General features: G+C 37.7%; 2 protein-coding genes across 2 annotated transcripts in view; one reads left to right on the top strand and one right to left on the bottom strand.

Annotated features, from left to right (window-relative positions):
- LOC119482166 overlaps nt 1-1,992 on the bottom strand; it is an 88,992-nt gene extending 87,000 nt beyond the window's left edge. Inside the window, exon 1 of the mRNA XM_037759587.1 lies at nt 1,926-1,992. Coding sequence (XP_037615515.1) covers nt 1,926-1,962 — 37 coding nt within the window. The 5' untranslated portion in view covers nt 1,963-1,992. The remainder of the gene's footprint in view (nt 1-1,925) is intronic.
- Nucleotides 1,993-4,871: 2,879 nt separating this feature from the next.
- On the top strand, nt 4,872-18,937 carry LOC119481344 (basement membrane-specific heparan sulfate proteoglycan core protein-like). The gene is made up of 19 exons (XM_037758174.1): nt 4,872-4,929; nt 5,109-5,144; nt 6,566-6,865; nt 8,412-8,678; nt 9,675-9,938; nt 10,026-10,298; nt 10,386-10,655; nt 11,826-12,107; nt 13,382-13,657; nt 13,825-14,193; nt 14,912-15,178; nt 15,426-15,665; nt 17,398-17,505; nt 17,649-17,664; nt 17,774-17,871; nt 17,994-18,044; nt 18,131-18,196; nt 18,385-18,447; nt 18,739-18,937. The coding sequence occupies exons 1-19, from the start codon at nt 4,893-4,895 to the stop codon at nt 18,744-18,746; spliced, it is 3,291 nt and encodes a 1,096-aa protein (XP_037614102.1). The 5' UTR covers nt 4,872-4,892; the 3' UTR covers nt 18,747-18,937.
- Nucleotides 18,938-19,207: the final 270 nt, after the last annotated feature.

The following is a 19,207-nucleotide window of genomic DNA, read 5'->3' as shown; positions in this document are numbered from 1 at the left end:
GTCATACTAGCTTGTCATGAAGGAGGTTAAATAACGCTACAAAGTTACGTTAATTGTTGGCGAGGAAAAACTAGCATGACCATTTTCAAAGGGGTCCCTTGACCTCTGACCTCAAGATATGTAAATGAAAATGGAATAACATGTATGAATTTTGAAAATGGGAGTAGTTCTCCTTTAAAGGAACAGTGTGTAGCATTTAGGGGGATCTATTAACAAAAATGAAATACAATATTCACAACTATGTTTTCATTAGTGTTAAATCATCTGAAACCGTTGCTCCTAAAGTAGCGTTATTATGGTAAGGATGGCGTCTGAGCGAGGCGAACGGCGTTACAACAGTTTTGCACTCAGTGTCCGTTACTGCAGTCTTGGAAAGAGAGGAGTGAACGGAGGCGTACTCAGTTGGTTGCAATCTGCAAACACAACATTAGATGCCGCCAAATCCTACACACTGTCCCTTTAAAGCTCAAACCTGTAATTTAATATTTGTCTGATATTTGAATAGCAGAGTAAAGCAATCCAGTTGTCTTGTTGCTGCCAAGACTGCTTAAACATGAATTTAGTGTTTTAATGTTGTCATCAGTGCATCTCTTGTTTTGTTGATGATGCACTTCTCTTTGTGGACCGAGAACAAAATCACAACAAATAAAAAATATGAAGATGTAAGCACTCTATTTCACATTTTACATAATTTATATTTCATACAGTGTACTTCATTAAGCAGCATTGATGTTATAATATTATCAAGCTTATTACCAGTTAGACGCCTGAATGAACAGTTACTGTATCTTTAGTTTCCTCAAATTGTTTTTAAACAAGTTCAAAATTTGAGACACAAATGCAACAGAACGCAAGATCAGATGCTGATCATAAAAACCCCTGAAACAAACTATTGTGCGAGTTTGCTCGTGTGTTAGAGAAGCAACGAGCCAATACACTGCTGGTCAGCGTGAGAAGACATAATCTCAGTTCCTCTTTACACATACAGAGATGTGAGATAGATACAGAGATAGTTTTCACACTACAGTTGTGAAGAATGCTGGGTACCAAAACGTTTTTGAGGTGGCAGAAACTGACAAAAACAAGTTTACAGTATGCTGTATGTCTCTAGTTCACAATCTCAGTGATTTAATATATAAAGAATAGGGCCGTCAAAGTTAACATAATAATAACATGTTAACGCAAATTTGTTTTAATGCCACTAATTTCTTTAACACATTAACGCAAAACATCTTTTGGAGGTTGTAGTGGGCTCAGTTTTAAAGCTTGAATAAAGATACTGGTCATACTGCAGCATAGATTGTCGCAAAAGAAGCTAAATAACACTCCAACCCTGCGCTACATTTTGGTGAGGAAAAACTGGCCTGGCCATTTTCAAAGGGGTCCCTTGACCTTTGACCTCAAGATATGTGAATGAAAATGGGTTCTATGGGTACCCACGAGTCTCCTCTTTATAGACATGTCCACTTTATGATAATCATATGAAATTTTGGGGCAAGTCATAGTCAAGTCAGCACACTGACACACTGGCAGCTGTTGTTGCCTGTTGGGCTGCAGTTTGCCATGTTATGATTTGAGCATATTTTTATACTAAATGCAGTACCTGTGAGGGTTTCTGGACAGTATTTGTCATTGTTTTGTGTTGGTTATTGATTTCCAATAATAAATATATACATACATGTGCATAAATCAAGCATAGTTTTTTCACTCCTATGTTGATAAGACTATTAAATACTTGACAAATCTCCCTTTAAGGTACATTTTGAACAGATAAAAGATGTGACCGTGATTAACTATGGACAATCATACAATTAATTACGATTAAATATTTGAATCGATTGACACCCCTAAATATATCCTAACCTCAGGCATTTAAAAAGTTTTATCAATGGCAACAAAACAGAAAAAGTCACTGATGTACTCACAGAAAAGCCCCAGCATGCAGAGCAAAGTGTGTCCCATCTTCACCTCCAGCACTGACACTGTTACTGTGCCTCTGAGAAATGCTTCTACTTTGTGTATCGTAAAGCATGAAAATGTAGCTTTGGGGCGTTTTTTTCAACTTCCTCCCTGCATCTGTGCTTCCTATCTTTTACACAAAGCTCACATAACTAGACTGGGTTTTATATCTAATTTAATATTGAATAATTTATGTTATTGTAAACACTTTCATATTATGATCATTTTAAACATGATGATCCAGTGGATAGCTCTGACTATTATAATCTGAATCCAGATTCAGCCACAGTTACAAACATTAATGTATAACCCTAGATGTTATATGAATTTAATAAAAACTACATATGTCTCTTCTCATGTATAATGTATTTCCCTGAGTGTCATGCTGATTCAAACATTGTCATGCCATTAATTTATATGTAAAAAAACATGGAAGTGGAATAATATGCTTTCTTTATCCAAATATCCAAATGTATGTATATATGTATTATTAGAAATCAATTAACAACAAAAAACAACGACAAATATTGTCCAGAAACCCTCACAGGTACTGCATTTAGCATAAAAAATACGCTCAAATCATAACATGGCAAACTCAAGCCCAACAGGCAACAACAGCTGTCAGTGTGTCAGTGTGCTGACTTGACTATAACTTGCCCCAAACTGCATGTGATTATCATAAAGTGGGCATGTCTGTAAAGGGGAGACTCGTGGGTACCTAGAGAACCCATTTTCATTCACATATCTTGAGGTCAGAGGTCAAGGGACCCCTTTTGAAAATGGCCATGCAAGTTCTCGCCAATATGGAGTGTTATTTAGCTTCTTTTGCAACAATCTACGCCGCAGTATGACATGATTAGTACCAATGGATTCCTTAGGTTTTTAGTTTCATATGAAACCAGTATCTTCACTCTATCTTCAAAACTGAGCCCACTACAACCTCCGAAAGATCGTTTGCATTAATGCATTAAAGGAATTAGTGGCATTAAAACAAATTTGCGTTAACGTGTTATTATCGAGTTAACTTTTACAGCCCTATTCTTTATATACTAAATCATTGAGATTGTGAACTAGAGACATACAGCATGCTGTAAACTTGTTTTTGTCAGTTTCTGCCACCTCAAAAACGTTTTGGTACCCAGCATTCTTCACAACTGTAGTGTGAAAACTTATGTCCATCACCGCAACACTTCTCTGTATGTGTGAAGAGGAAGTGAGTTTATGTCAGCTCGTTGCTTCTCTAGGGGGTTTTATGATCAGCATCTGATCTTGCTTTCTGTTTTATTTTGTATCTCAAATGTCAAACTTGTTTATAAACAATTTGAGGAAACTAAAGATAAAGTAACTGTTCATTCAGGGGTCTAACTGTAAACAACCTTGATGATAATATATTCTCAATGCTGCTTTATGAAGTATACTGTATTAAATATAAATTACATTAAATGTGAAATAGAGTTCTTATATTCTCATATTATTTGTTTGTTGTGATTTTGTTCTCGGTCCATGAAGAGAAGTGCATCATCAACAAAACAAGAAAGGCACCGATGACAACATTAAAACATTTAATTCATGTTTAAGCAGTCTTAGCAGCAACAAGACAACTGGATTGATTTACTCTGCTATTCAAATATCAGACACACATTACATTACAGGTTTGATATTACATTGCACAGCATTCCTTTATGCAATATTTCTAAAGTAATTTGTTGCTGAGTGTAGAAAGCTGTGGTATTAATGGGATGAGGACGCTGTCTAAACTTGTACCCAGAAGCACATCTTGTTGGTGTGAAAAGGAAGTGAAGGTTGTTTGTCATACTGACAAGGGGTGCCTTGGCTTGTTTTTTCTCCGGCTCTAGTTGGAGCAAGAAATAGCATTTTAAAAATAACATTTTGTACTCAGATGATAACTGTATATTTTATGATGTTTATGGCAAAGTTACAAGAGAGAAACATAAGATCTTATGTTGTCTGGACAGAGCGCTTGTCTACTTCTGCTTAGGACACAATTTATATTTAGCTTGAAATTAAATTTGACACTTCCTGTGCGTGTAGTTTCGAAGAATTTCAGTATAACATAAGAACTTCTACATACGATGTGGTGACGGGATGATTTTCATTGCTCTCTTTTCCATGCATCACACTAATGTTGTAATGTTACATTCCTACATTGTTTTCACAGTTTTCTTTCTATTTTAGGTAAAATACATCTTTAAAATTACAACTTTTTATGCGGTGCTCCTTTTAATTTCCTCCTTTGAGCTGGATTGTGACAGCTATGTGATCTAAGCTGGTGAAAGAGGTGCATTGTCTGATACAATCTTGACAGCAACACTTTTCAACAACCATCGTGATTTGTTTAAATCTCAATGAATTTGGCCAACATACAAATCTGAGATTATTACCTGCAGGAGAAAAAGCAAACACCTTTTAACCAGTAAAGAACTGGTTACATTTTGGGGCTAGTCCACCATAAGCAGCATTGTACACTATGTTTTTTTTGTTTGTTTTTAAAAGTCCAAAATGGGAAGTCATCTTCATCTTTCAAGTAATTTTTACACCAAAAGCTCTGATAACACATTGATAGTTCATTATATAATTTCCATTATTGCTCTTTTGTGATATGTGAACAAAACACCACTGTGATAGATATTATACAATGCAAAATGTCCAACAATTATTTATTATAATAATTATTTACTACTTAATTCAATCCTAACCCTGCAAGCCATCTGCAGTGGCTGAGCAGGAAGTGTACGTCTGTCAAAATGTCAATGTGGTCAAACCAAGCGAAGTGGTTAAACTCAGAAAAAGATGTAGAAAACATCTGGTAACTTGCAATGTAACTTATTTTCCCCACAGTTCTCTATTTCTCTTCCTGCTCTAGTCTCAGTCTTGCTATTTTTCAGAAGCAGAGTTACATTTCAGACGTGAGGATGGGGCTCACTTTGTTCTGTGTGCTGTCATTGTTCTGTGAGTACATCAGTGACTTTTTTTGTTTGAATGGTAAAGATTAAGGAAAATGTAGTAAGAAGAAGAGAGTATCAGATGTTTTTACCAACTCCTGCTGCTTTTAAATGCTTTTGTTTATTATCTAATTGACAGTTCTGCCAGTTTGATAATGTCTGATGAAGTATCTTTCTTTATTATAGTGCTGAATACACTCCTCTACTCTGGACACGCTCAAGGTGATTGATCAATTTTCTGTCTTTTCTGTTTTGGCGTCTATTCACTAAAGATTCTGCAAATCACGGGATACGTTGAATGTCGACGTTTATGAAACCAAAAAAAAGTGTCGTAAATACATTTCATAGCAGCCTTGCATCACGCTTACAGGAACACACAGTGGTTAACATTATGAAATGATTGGTTAGGCTTAGGCAACAAAACTACTTGGTTAAAGTTAGAAAAAAGATCATGGCTTGTGTTAAAATAGTAACGTAACAACTAGGGCTGTCAAAGTCACTCACAACGCCACTAATTTCTATAACGCAATTTGTGGTTTTTAGGTTGTAGCGGGCTCAGTTTTAAAGTTAGACTGAAGATACTGGTATCATATGAAACTAGAAAACCTAATCCATTGGTATCAACAATGTCATTTCAAGCTTGTCACAAAGGAGGCTAAATAACGCCTCCAAACTTGTCCTAAATTTCGGCGAAGAAAACTGGCATGGCCATGTTCAAAAGGGTCCCTTGACCTCTGACCTTAAGAAATCTGAATGGAAATGGGTTCTATGGGTACCAATGAGTTTCCCCTTTACAGACATTCCAACTTTATGATAATCACATACAGTTTTGGGGCAAGTCATAGTCAAGTCAGCACACTGACACACTGACAGCTGTTGTTGCCTGTTGGGCTTGTGTTTTCCATGTTATGATTTGAGCATATGCTAAAGTTTTTGAGTTTTATGCTAAATGCGGTACCTGTGATGGTTTCTGGACAATTTTTGTCATTATTTTGTGTTGTTAATTGATTTCCAATAATAAATATAAACAAACATTTGCATAAAGCAATCATATTTGTTCACTCCCATTTTGATAAGAGTATTAAATACTTGACAAATCTCCCTTTAAGGTACATTTTGTACAGATGAAAATGTGCGATTAATCATGATTAACTATGAACAATCATGGGATTAATCTCAATTTAAAGTCAATGTTTGCTTTTGGTTTAACACGGGACACGAACAGCGGACTCTTGATTGAAAGTCCTCTATTTGCTTGACCCCTCACACCAGCCCTTAGTGGACTTTCTTGCTTGTTATACTCCTTATTATACCACATAGCCTTCATAACACTTAACTTTCAATAACGGTCAATGGATATACTACGTCACGTGCTCTGACCGAAAGCAAAAACATCGACATTCAACGTATCCGTGGTTTAAAGAAACGTGAGTTTTTTTCCTGGTGTCCAGGCTGCATCTCCACCTACTGTCATCTCTACTATTTTTATGTTTTATCAATGTATTTATCATTTACATTTCATGTAGCAATACATTATGATACAGATAAAGGTGTCTCAATGCTTATTCCTCAAACATTGTTTAGGTTTGGACATTTTAATCTATGTATCTAACTGTTGTGTTTATGTTTGTGTTGGGTTCTAGATGCTGAGCTGACCTTTGAACCCAACTCGACGTATTTATTTACTGGAGAGTTTGTTACGTTCAAATGTGACATGAGAGAAGGAAAGGACACTGACTGGTTTTACACATTCAACAGGAACGGTCAACAAATTGTCTCCTTCGATTCAAGCAACTCGTACTCACTTAAGCTAACGGCCGACTTGAGCGGTGATTATCAGTGCATTGGTCGTCACAAGGGCTCAACAAATTTGAAAAAAAAGGACAAAAAACGTAAAGAAAATTTGACCAAGCAGAGTAATAATGTCACTCTATCTGCATCAGGTAAGATATCATATTTATTGTCACTGCCACCAAGTTTAGCATCATTTGTAGCACAGCCATGTTGAGATAATCAAAGCCCTGTCAAAGAGATAATAATCAAGAACATAATGTAATGTAACAGCGTAAAATAACATAACGTAACAACGTAACGTAACAGCGTAACGTAACAGCGTAATGTAACAGCGTAACGTAACAGCGTACGTAACAGCGTAGCATAACAACGTAACGTAACAGCGTAACGTAACAGCGTAACGTAACAGCGTACGTAACAGCGTACGTAACAGCGTAACATAACAGCGTAACGTAACAGCGTAGCGTAACAGCGTAGCGTAACAGCGTAGCGTAACCACGCAACGTAACAATGCAACGTAACAAAACAACGTAGCGTAACAATGCAACGTATCAACGTAACAACATAATAACGTAACAACGTAATAACGTAACAACGTAACAATGCAACTTAACAAAACAACGTAACAAAACAACGTAGCGTAACAACGTAATAACGTAATAACGTAACAACATAACAATGCAACGTAACAATGTAACAACGTAACAACGTAACAACGTGGCAACATAACAACGTAGCAACATAACAACACAACGGTAACGTAACAATGCAACATAGCGTAACAACGCAACATAGCGTAACAACGCGATGTAGCGTAACGACGCAATGTAACAATGTAAAGTAAAAACGTGTCATAACAACGTAACATAACAACGTAACTTAATAACGTAATAACGTAACAATGTAATAACGTAACAACGTAACGTAACAACGTAACGTAACAACGTAACGTAACAACGTAAGTATCGTAAATAAATAACAAACACCCTTAGAGGACTTTCTTACGTAACGTTACGTAACAAGCATAACGCTGTCATATAACAAGTGTAAAGTCAGTGTTTCCTTTTGGTTCAAACGGGAGACAAACCTCCCGCCCACCCTTAGAGTACTTTCTCGCCTGTTATACTTGTGAATATAACACGTAACTTTGAATAATGGTCGCTTGATATACTACGTTACTTGCTCTGCGCATCACCCGTTGTACTACATAACTTGCTCTGACCGAATGCAAAAACGCCCACATTCAACGTATCCGTTATTTGCAGAAATGTACAGTGCCAGCATTTTTTTTCCTGGCGACTGGGCTGGTGGCTTCATCTCTCATGATGCGACAATTAAACTAATTACGAGATAGCTAGAGCCAGCTAGCTAATTGGAGTCATGAAAGTCTCGTAAACTGTGTAGTGTGTGCACAGCTGTACAGTTTATGTCATGACTCGAGGCTAATTTAGCCAGCTATCATCTACATTACATTTGATTAAAAGTTACCTTTTTGTGCATGGTTTACTTGAGTTGTCTGCCTGAAGTAGCTCACAGGCCTCGATTCTTTTAAACTATCTCATATGTGTTCTACATGGGCAGTATTTCATTATAGTAATGTAGCCAGCTAATAAGTGATTTAAAAGATGTATTTATTAGAAACATATTAGAAAATCATATGTAATTAATCATAAAAATGTGTTCTAAACCAAACAGCACAAAGACCCATGGCCACTCTGAGAGCAGACAGGATAACTATACCAGTAGGGGGCTCTGTGACGCTGACCTGTTCTGTGGAAGGCTCTGCTGGCTGGAAATATCAATGGTTCAGACGTACCTCCGATTCCCCTGAAGCTATGATCGTTAGGAATGGCGTACAAAACTTCAGCATCTCACAAGTAGGCATCTATCGGTGCCGGGGAGGAAGAGGAAACCCAGTTTTCCTCACAGACTACAGTGATGCACGTCGCATTGAGATAACTTGTAAGTTATGTAACTTTTTTTCTCAATGAACAGCATGCAATCATGATTACCAGGAGTAGTACTGGACACTATAAAGTAGGGCTGTCAATCGAAATAAAATATAATATATTAAAATATTTAATTGCGATTAATCACATGATTGTCCATAGTTAATCATGATTAATCGCCCAATTTTTTTTCTGTTCAAAATGTACCTTAAAGGGAGAGAAAATGTAGCTTTGGATCGGACATTTTCTCCAACTTCCTCTTTGAGTCTGTGCTTCCTTCCCTTTTACACAAATCTCACATACAGTAACTAGACTGGGTTTGACCAGAGCATACTTTTTGCAAACCACATCTTCTCCTAAACATAAAGTACCTACCTGTAATACTTAATTTTGCATTTATTTGTGCATGTAATATTTTATATACCTACCGCTCTTGCAACCATGTGTCATGTCATGTCTATTTATCTTTGTAAGCATGTACAGAACATCCTATTTGTGTCTCTAACACCCTCCTGAATAAATGTGATATGTGATCTGGTCAAAACGTGTACAAGACTGTTCAAAATGTACCTTAAAAAGAAATGTGTCAAGTATTTAATACTCTTATCAACATGGGAGTGGGCAAATATGCTTGCTTTATGCAAATGTATGTATATATTTATCATTGGAAATCAGTTAACAACACAAAACAATGACAAATATTGTCCAGAAACCCTCACAGGTACTGCATTTAGCTTAAAAAATATGCTCAAATCATAACATGGCAAACCCGAGCCCAACAGGCAAAAATTTAGTGTATGTTTGGAGCGTTATTTAGCGTCCTTCGCGACAAGCCAGTATGACACGGTTGGTACCAATGGATTCAGAATCTTCCCTCTAAAAATCGCAAGTTAATGCGTTAAAAAATGAGTGCCGTTAAAACAAATTTTTGACAGCCCTACTATAAAGTTTTCTCTGTTGATTTTATATTTCTGTTTGAATGTTAACCGTGTGTTTTTGGTATGAACAGTGTCCAACAAAATCGTTGTGACGCCGCAACACAACTGGACTCAGATATTCAGTGGTGAGACGATCGCTGTCACATGCGAGATCAAAGGAGGCACCGAGTGGGAGTACGAATGGCGAACAACCGGCTCAAACACACCTCCAACACACAGTGAATACAGCATCAGCAGTGCCTCCGTTTCCCACAGTGGACGCTACTGGTGTAAGGGTAGAAGGGACCCGTATTCCTCAACAGAGTGGAGTAATGCCTTCCAACTGATAGTATTATGTAAGTCACATTATCTTTCATTCAGACTGTGCTTTTTGTATCTGTCAGAAATTATAGCTTTTTTTTTTCTCTCACAAATATGAACAGCAAATAAACCCAAGCCCAAAGTTATGGCAGATAGGAGAACCATACCACTTGGGGGCAAAGAAACACTGAACTGCTCTGTGGAGGACTCCGCTGAGTGGATATACTACTGGTTCAGACGGGCCTCTGTGTTTTCTGAAAGTCAGATCATTAGAGATGGTGACCCAAATAGAGTTATCAGCATCTCACAAGGAGGCATCTACCACTGCAGAGGAGGGAGAGGAAACCCAGTTTTCTTCACAGAGGACAGTGATCCAGTCACCATTGAGAAGAGAGGTGAGTGTTAGTGCTTTAGTTTGGAGTAATACAGCATGCAGAATAAGAGCTCAAAATGAATTAATTTTCTGTTTTTATTTTGAACAGTTTCCAACAAGGTTGTTGTGTCGCTGCAACCCAACTGGCCTCTGATATTCAGTGGTGAAACAATCACTGTTAGCTGTGGTATTTATAGAGGTGGATATAGGGAATACACTGAGTATGAATGGAGCAAACCCAACTCAAACACAATTCCAACACACAATGGATACAGGATTAGCAGTGCTACTGTGTCCGACAGTGGAAACTACAGGTGCATGGGTAAACAACAATGGGACTCAACGGAGTGGAGCGATGTCATCACATTGACAGTTTCATGTAAGTTGTTTTGTTTCTTCTGCATTATCCCACCTATATTATTGACATTTACCCCCCAAAAAATAGAGAAGGCTTTATTTAAATCGTCATGCATTTTTAAAGTGTGTTTAAATTCAGTTGTTTTGCCACTTCAATTCAGTCCAGTGGTTAGGAGGAGTGACACGTAGAAGTTACCCACAGTACAGTACTGTATACCTTGCACAGTATTGAGAAAAGTAATTAATGCAGCAGTAGGTAGAATTGGAGCTGATTGGAGCTGAAATCTGATTAAAAAAAGTATTTTTTATAAAATATAAAAGTCACTATATAATGACAGTAGTGCATGAGACAGGTAATCTGAAAAAAATCATGTCCCTCTGTGTCCTTCGGTGTCCTCCGGTGCTCTTAATGGCATCTGCAAGATTTCACAGACCGGAGGAAAACAACCAATCAGAGCTCAGATCAAACGGTCAAACTAAGCAGCGCTGATCAAATATGAATCAATATTCTGTTACTGTAATGCCTATTACTCGCTTAAAATGTTTTCAGAAACATCTTGTAGTGTACTGTTTAGCTGTAAAATGAGAAAGTTTATTACCCGGCAGCCATGTTGAGATCAGCTGAGGAATTACCAAACACCGCCCACCAGCCAGAGCAAACTTTCTCATTTTACAGCTAAACAGTACTCTACAAGATGTTTCTGAAAACATTTGAGTCGAGAAATAAGCATTATAGTAACAGAATATTAATTAATATTTAATCAGCGCTGTCTAGTTTGCCGTTTGATCGGAGTTTGCGAGTGATTGACAGCTGCCTCCGTTGAATGAACAGCCAATAGGAACGCTCTCTCTCTGAAATGACCTGTGATTGGCCAAAGTCTCTCGTCCCAGGCTAGATTTTTTAAAGCCAGAAAACAGAGCAATGAGGAGGTGCAGAAGTATAGTTTTCTCTCAGAACACTTGGATTACAATATGCTGAATGGTTATTATGAAATATTTGCCCAATGATGCAAAAAAATATTCTGCCTACTGCAGGTTTAAATGGATTTCTTTTTTGGTCCACAAGTGTTTTAGTGTTGCAGAAGATAGAGGTAGATTCATTACTTGCCAATTCTCTTAAGTGGTTTGAATTAGACTAATTCACAGGGACAGTAATGACCGTTTTATGTTTGTTTTGTTCTGAACTCAACAGCACACAGACCAAAGGCTAACCTGAGTGCTGACAACAGAGCCTTTCCAGCAGGGGACAGTGTGATCCTGACCTGCTCTGTGAACCAATCATCATTATCTAGTTGGAAATACTTGTGGTACAGAGGAGAGACATTCTCTATACCCCTGACCCGACAAGATGCTGTTTTCCTCTCTACTGGACAAATCGGTGTCTCACAGGAAGGACTCTACTGGTGCATAGGACAAAGAGGAGACCCTGTTTACTACACAGAGTACAGTGATTCAATCAATATTCACAAAATTGGTGAGTGTGGCATTGGAATTATCAGTAACACTTTCTATGACGCCGATGTCTATAATGCATTATAATCTCCTTATAGCACTGTATAATCATAGTTATAAGCACTCATGAATATTCATAATGCTTTATAACAATAATCACAACACATTATAAAGCATTTTATCATAATACTTAAGCAAGTATAATAAAGCAAGTATCATAATACTTCATAATTGGCTATAGGATCATAGTGTATTATAATTTACATAGTTGTAATACATGATAGTCTTTTTATAATGCATTATAATCGCTCTTATAATGCATAATAATGGGATTATAAATCTTTCTAAGTAGTCATTTGCTTTAAGTATATAAAAAATAGTTTTAAAGTGTTGTACAATGTAATGTGTTGTTAGTGCATATATTTAATGATATTTTTTCACTTTACTTAAAGCAAACAATGACCACTTAGAGTATCTTATAATCCCATTATAATGCATTATACTTTTATAATGCATGATCATCACATTATAATGCATTATACTTTTATAATGCATGATCATCACATTATAATGCATTATACTTTTATAATCCATTATAATCACTGTTATAATGCATTATAATGGGATTATATATCAGTCTAAGTAGTCATTAGCTTTAAGTAAATAAAAAAATTGTTTTTTGTTGTTTTTGCATAGATTTAATGATATTTTTTTCTCACTTTAGTTAAAGCAAACAACGACCACTTAGAGTAACTTATAATCACATGATAATGCATTATACTATTATAATGCATTATTATCACATTATAATGCATTATGATTTTATAATGGGATTATAAATCAGTCTAAGTAGTCATTTGCTTTAAGTAAATTAAAAAATATTTGTATAATGTAGTACAATGTAGTGTGTTGTTCTTGCATAGATTTAAGGATACTTTTTCACTTAAAGCAAACAATGACCACTTAGAGTAACTTATAATCACATTATAATGCATCATAAATCAGCCTAAGTAGTCATTGCTTGCTTTAATTACTTAAAAATTAGTTGTACAATGTAGTGCATTGTTCTTGCATAGATTTAATGATAATTTTTCACTTTACTTAAAGCAAACAATGACCACTTAGGTTAACTTATAAATACATTATAAGTAGAATACGTGTTACCACAGTGGTACCATGTTACCACTTATTCTACTCTGTATGCATGATTGCTGATTGAGATCTGGTTGATGTTTATGTAATCTTCATCAATTGTAATTTTTTTGGTCTTTTTTGGTGATTTGTGAACCTGAACAGTCACAAACAGGCCTGTTGTGAGCCTTCAGCCCAACTGGCCTGAGATATACTCTGGAGAGACGATCACTCTCACATGTGAGATCCAGGGAGGAGACACTGAGTGGGAGTACGAATGGATGACAACTAGCTCATACAAACCTCCAAACCAAAATGAATGCAAGATAAGTTCTGCTTCGGCATCCCACAATGGAGACTACTGGTGCAAGGGCAGACTGAAAAGAGCCCAACAGAATTCAACAGGGTGGAGTATCTCCTTCAAATTGACAGCATCTTATTGTAAGTCAGTTTATATTTCATTCAAACTGAAAATTCATAAAAGCTTTCAAGTTAAGGCTAAATATTTGTTGATTTTTGTCGATGCATTTTTATGTGTTAAATGTATAGTAGTCGAGCATTGCATGTAATCCACAAACAAATCCAGACTTTGCATCATTCTCCAACAGACACACCCAAGCCTGTCCTCACTGTTTCTCCATTATGGCTGAGTCCTGGAGACTCAGTAACTCTGAACTGCAATGTTGAACCTCCATCTAAAGGATGGAGGTTCTACTGGTATAAGGCTGTCCCCAAACCAGCAGACAAACATGACATGACACACATGTATATCCCCCGCCACTACGGTTGGATGGATTATCATGGCGTTCAAAACTCCTACAGCTATGAGCTGCTACCTGGCAGCACCAGTGGGACTGAACAGGATTCCTACATCATCCGTGGACAGACGCACACAGCAGGATATGTGTGCAGCGCCGGAAGAGGAGACCCGGTTTATTACACTGAGTATAGTAAACCAAAATTTGTCTGGTCTGGAGGTCAGTATGTTTTTTTCTTCCTTCCTCCTCTCAAAAAGCAAATGTTATGCTATACCTTTGATTCCCACTTTGGCTTGTAATTGGATGTGCACACACTTGCCCCCCAGTAGAAGAAATGTGTTGATTGTGGGGCTTGAATCAAAATAATTGCAGCTGAAGTTCTGTGTGGCTTAACAACTTGGATAGTTTAGCTACTTAATGTTTTTAATTTGAATTATTGAAGTACAAATGTATTGATAATGTAATGTAAGAGACAAATAGGAGACTTTTTGTTGAGTTCCCTCGACAAAAAGTCTATGGGACTTTTCTATTGGGTTTTGGATTATTTCAGAAAGATACTACATTTAGCATAACAAATATGCTCAAATGATAACATGGCAAACTGCAGCCCAACAGGCAACAACAGCTGTCAGTGTGTCAGTGTGCTGACTTGACTATGACTTGCCCCAAACTGCATGTGATTATCATAAAGTGGGAAAGTCTGTAAAGGGGAGACTCGTGGGTACCCATAGAACCCATTTTCATTCACATATCTTGAGGTCAGAGGTCAAGGGATCCCTTGAAAATGGACATAGCGTGGGTTTGGAGTGTTATTTAACCTCATATGATGCCAGTATCTTCACCTTAGCTTTAAAACTGAGCCCGCTACAACCTAAAAATCGCAAGTTGCGTGTACCTTATAATTTTTTTTTTTTTTTTCCTCAATGTTGTTTTTCAGATGTTCATCCATCAGCGTCTCTCACAGTGAGTCCTGACAGAGCGCAGCATTTAACCTCTGACTCTGTCTCACTGAGCTGTGAGGGAAACTCTTCTGAGTGGAAAGTGAGGCTGTTTTCTGAGAATGGCTACCCGTCATACTGCTTTAACTGGGGAACAATGACTGGATCCACATGCTACATAGACAACCACTGGTCCCGTAATGGTGTGTACTGGTGTGAGTCTGGATCAGGAGAGTTCAGCAATGCAGTCAACATCACTGCAGATTGTAGGTTTTTATTACATTTCTTGTTTCATGTTTCAAACGTTTCGTTATGTGATTTAACATTTGATATTTTATAATTATATTGTATTCATATGCATTGGACATACTGAGGAGTTCACTTGTCCATCTATTAGCTACATGAGGAATGTATGTGACAAGCATTGACCAAGCTCCACCACTCTATTAACTTGCACGCATACAAGCTGATTCATCAGGCATGTCATATTTATAATATTAAACGGTTTTACAGATTTTATTATCCTGGTGAGCCCTGTCCATCCTGTGACTGAGGGAGATTCTGTTACTCTCGGCTGCATACGGAGGACTGAAACAATACTTTCCAATGTCACTTTCTACAAAAATGACAAACTCATCCAGAATGATACCAGAGGGGAGCTGAAAATCTCTGCAGTGTCAAAGTCAGACGAAGGCTTCTACAGGTGTGAAGACTCTGCAGATGTTTCACCAGAGAGTTGGATGTCAGTAAAATGTGAGTATGATTAATGCAGCCTGTCTTCATTTGTTTATGTGTGCTGCAATAGCCATATCTTCAGCAGATGTCACCCAACAGGCCTTTTTCAAAAGCACAGGTGTTACTGATAACATTAACAATGGCTTCGATATATTCAACTATCCCACTAAGCCATGACAGTGAGGCCCTGTTCAGACTTGGCATTAACATGCTTTCTGGGTGATCCGATCACAACTGTACAGGTGAAGTACAGGTGTGAATGCACTCAAGACGCATTGAGATCTGATCGCTCAGACCACATTCAGAGGTGGTCTGGGCCACATATGGCCACATTGTTTTAGCAGTGTGTACGGGAATGCGTCCTGGGCCACATTAAGGTCCGACTACTCAACTGACCTCCCGCTGGGATCCGTGAGATCACTGCGCTCCTCAGGTGAGTAAACAGGCAGACACAAGCACTTATCTGCTTCGCAGAATGGAAACGGCTTCTGTGTTCGACTGTATTCTGTCGGTACAACTGTATTTTACTAAAATATATCTTATCTATAAGCTACATACATCTACAGACTATCAGACTGGACACGCAAATTGCATTATTCTCAAACTGTCGGAGATGTGTCAGTGTTTTTGTTGCGGTGCCTTGCACAGAGCTGACACCTGCCCGCCTGCTGGCTCTCATTCCCGGCTCTCTGAAGCTCTGTACCCCGCTGTTGCCTGGCAAAGGTAATGGTGTCAGTGGCCTGGAGGTCCTCTGGGACCGCCAGTAGACAATAACGTTATATTTTGGTGTTAATAAAATGTACCCGAATTCACGAATATGTATAATATTACTACAGACATTCCTGTAATATTACGTCACAACATCTGCTGTAGTAGCCATGTGTTTACTACGTGTTTGTTTGCATATAGAGCGGGGAGGTGAGATCCGATCACAGGTGGTCACTCAAGACACATTCTAATGCCAGGTGTGACCAGATATACTTAAAGCTGTCCACTTGTGATCAGATCACTCAGGACGCATGTTAATATCAGGTCTGAATAGGGCCTTTGACAGTGAGCCAATGCCAGGACCCTGAAACCGAAGCAGCTAAATGGAGTTGAGCCATCATTAATTTTATTATACTGTTGCCCTAGTTTTTGCGATGTGTCCCCCATCTTCGGAGCCAGTCGGTTAGAGAAATCGCTCTGATTGGCTGTTCAGATTAAATGAATCAGTGCACGAAAAGAGAAACGTAAGTGAGAAAAGCAAGTGAGTAAAGCAAAGAGGAAAAACACAGAAGGCTCTTCTCATTTTTCACCTTCATCTCATTTGATCATTCCAATACACGGATATTTTCACAGCGACATGGCCATCTGGAATGAAGCTAAGTGGTGAGTGAGAGTGGTGTGAAAATGGTCGGCAAACGCTGGTTTATTTCATGTACGTATCATAACAACGGCTTCTACATCCGCAGTCCTCCCACTTACGGTTTCCTGATTTGATTGACGAATACAGACTACCGCCGCCTGCTGGTTTGGAGAGTTATTTTCTTTCACGCAGGCGCGGAACGTATGTGGTAGTTGGCCACCGGCCGTAGTCTTTGCAGGGTGTTAACTTTTTGGCCAAGGGGTGAGATCGCAACAGTCAGCCTTCATCGCCGCTAGTTCTTTACTGTTGGTTTGGTTTGTCTGGGCCTTAAATCACTGATCTGTTTTTGGTCATGCTGTCAACTAGATAAGGTTAATTAATGCCTATTTTTTATTATTGCAGCGTCCAGTTCTCCATTTCCCGTGCTGTTGATCGCTGGGCTGGTTGGTGGTATCCTACTGATAGTTCTCTTGCCTCTGGTACTGCTGTGTTGGTACAAAAAAACAAAGGGTAAGCCGTTTTCTCATTTATTTTAGGTCAATTAGACTCCGCTTATTAAACTATCACTGAGGAATTCTGATGTCACGACATGTAGCGTTGGTTCAGTTTGCAAAACAAAATCATGTAATGTATTAATTCTGTCTTTTTCGCAGATACATGTTGTCACAGGTTGGTACAAAAGTCTCTTGTCTCATCTTTAACATAACTTATCCATGCTTTACTTTTACTGGTTTTTACATATTACTACTTATATACAATGTTTTACTTCATGTCTCAGGCTCATCCAGCCTCAGGGAACCAATCAGAGCTCCGCTACAGTCCAAACTGTCAACCAAGATGAAAATCAACAGCAACTATACTCCTCCCTTCTCCATGGTCAGCTCACACTCTTATCCAGTTATTATATGTATTATAATTACAGCATTCCCTGTGCTGCAGATCTGACACTGTTAAACCAAATCAACGACTATGGCATTAATATTTTTTCTGGCCTGTAGGTGATCCTTGTGTCTATGATACTATCATTGGCTCTGGGAACACAGGACGTGGTACAGTATAAACTCTAGCAGTCCAAAATGATATGATTTGAACTGAGTGATTAAACTTGAAGGCAGTAAAAACTTTCTAATTTCAGGTGAACAGGCAGATGGTTACAGATCTGTCGTATCTCAGATTCAGCTCAATGATCTTGGAAAGATGAGTGAGTACACAAAATATGAAATATCCAAAATAGATTGTTAATACCCAAATATTAAAAGTACAGTATGTGGGAAGCTGAATATCAAACCCATACATGTGCAATTGCCAAAAGTTCAGTTTGGCATTGTCATACTTTGTGTGTAGTAAACAACAGCTTCATTATTTATTTTTAATCATATTTTTTAACAGGAATACATGATGACGCCGAGGAGAGCTCTGACTACAGCAATGTAAATCCAGGTTCAACTGCAGGTACAAATTATAACACTAGCTATTTACCTACTGGGTCATTTGCATTTGAATTACATTTTTACTTAATATGTGTCATGATCATTATTAGATACACTACAGGTACTTATAACTGTAGGTCAGTATGCAGTTAAAATTACAGTCAATATATGCGTCTAAAATTTCTAATGAATTTAAAAACAATTTGAGGAAAATTTATATTTCATTGATTCTTCAGTATAAATGGCAACAGCCTTGATAACATTAGAGGGTTAAAGTGCATATTTTTCAGTTGTATTTCTGATTTTGTTCCAGGTCTATAAAGAGAAGTGCATCATCAGCAAAATAAGGGAAGCGTGGACGACAACGTGAAAAACAACATTCTTGTTTAAACAGTCACCCGATTCGACTGTTATCAGGCCATTAAATATGTGTTGTCAGTCGCTATAAGCACCATAGATGTGTGTCATTAGGGGCCTTCTACGCCTACTACGTTGTGAAAGTGAAACCTAAAAGCGACAGTTTTAACATGTTGTAAAACTGAATGAAATGTTAAGTTTTGAACACAAACAAAAAGGCTTCTTTAGGTTTAGACAACAAAACTACAACTTTTTTAGGTTTAGGCAACAAAAAACAGTTAGGTTAAGGCAACAAAACTACAACTTCTTCAGGTTTAGACAACAAAACTACAACTTATTTTGTTTAAGGCAACAAAACTACAATTTCTTTAGGTTTAGGCAAAAAATCTACAACTTCTTTAGGTTTAGGCAACAAAAAGATGACA

The sequence above is a fragment of the Sebastes umbrosus genome, chromosome 22, assembly GCF_015220745.1.
Source record: "Sebastes umbrosus isolate fSebUmb1 chromosome 22, fSebUmb1.pri, whole genome shotgun sequence".
In the NCBI taxonomy this organism is placed as follows: Eukaryota; Metazoa; Chordata; class Actinopteri; order Perciformes; family Sebastidae; genus Sebastes; species Sebastes umbrosus.
Note: the sequence above shows the minus strand (reverse complement) of the source record. Positions and strands in the feature narration are given on the sequence as shown.

Excerpts from the sequence above, each read along its gene's own strand:
- LOC119481344 (XM_037758174.1), top strand. The coding sequence starts at position 4,893 with ATGGGGCTCACTTTGTTCTGTGTGCTGTCATTGTTCT. Across the intron at positions 10,299-10,385 it reads AGTCACCATTGAGAAGAGAG|TTTCCAACAAGGTTGTTGTG; the intron begins GTGAGTGTTAGT and ends TATTTTGAACAG. Across the intron at positions 14,194-14,911 it reads AAAATTTGTCTGGTCTGGAG|ATGTTCATCCATCAGCGTCT; the intron begins GTCAGTATGTTT and ends GTTGTTTTTCAG.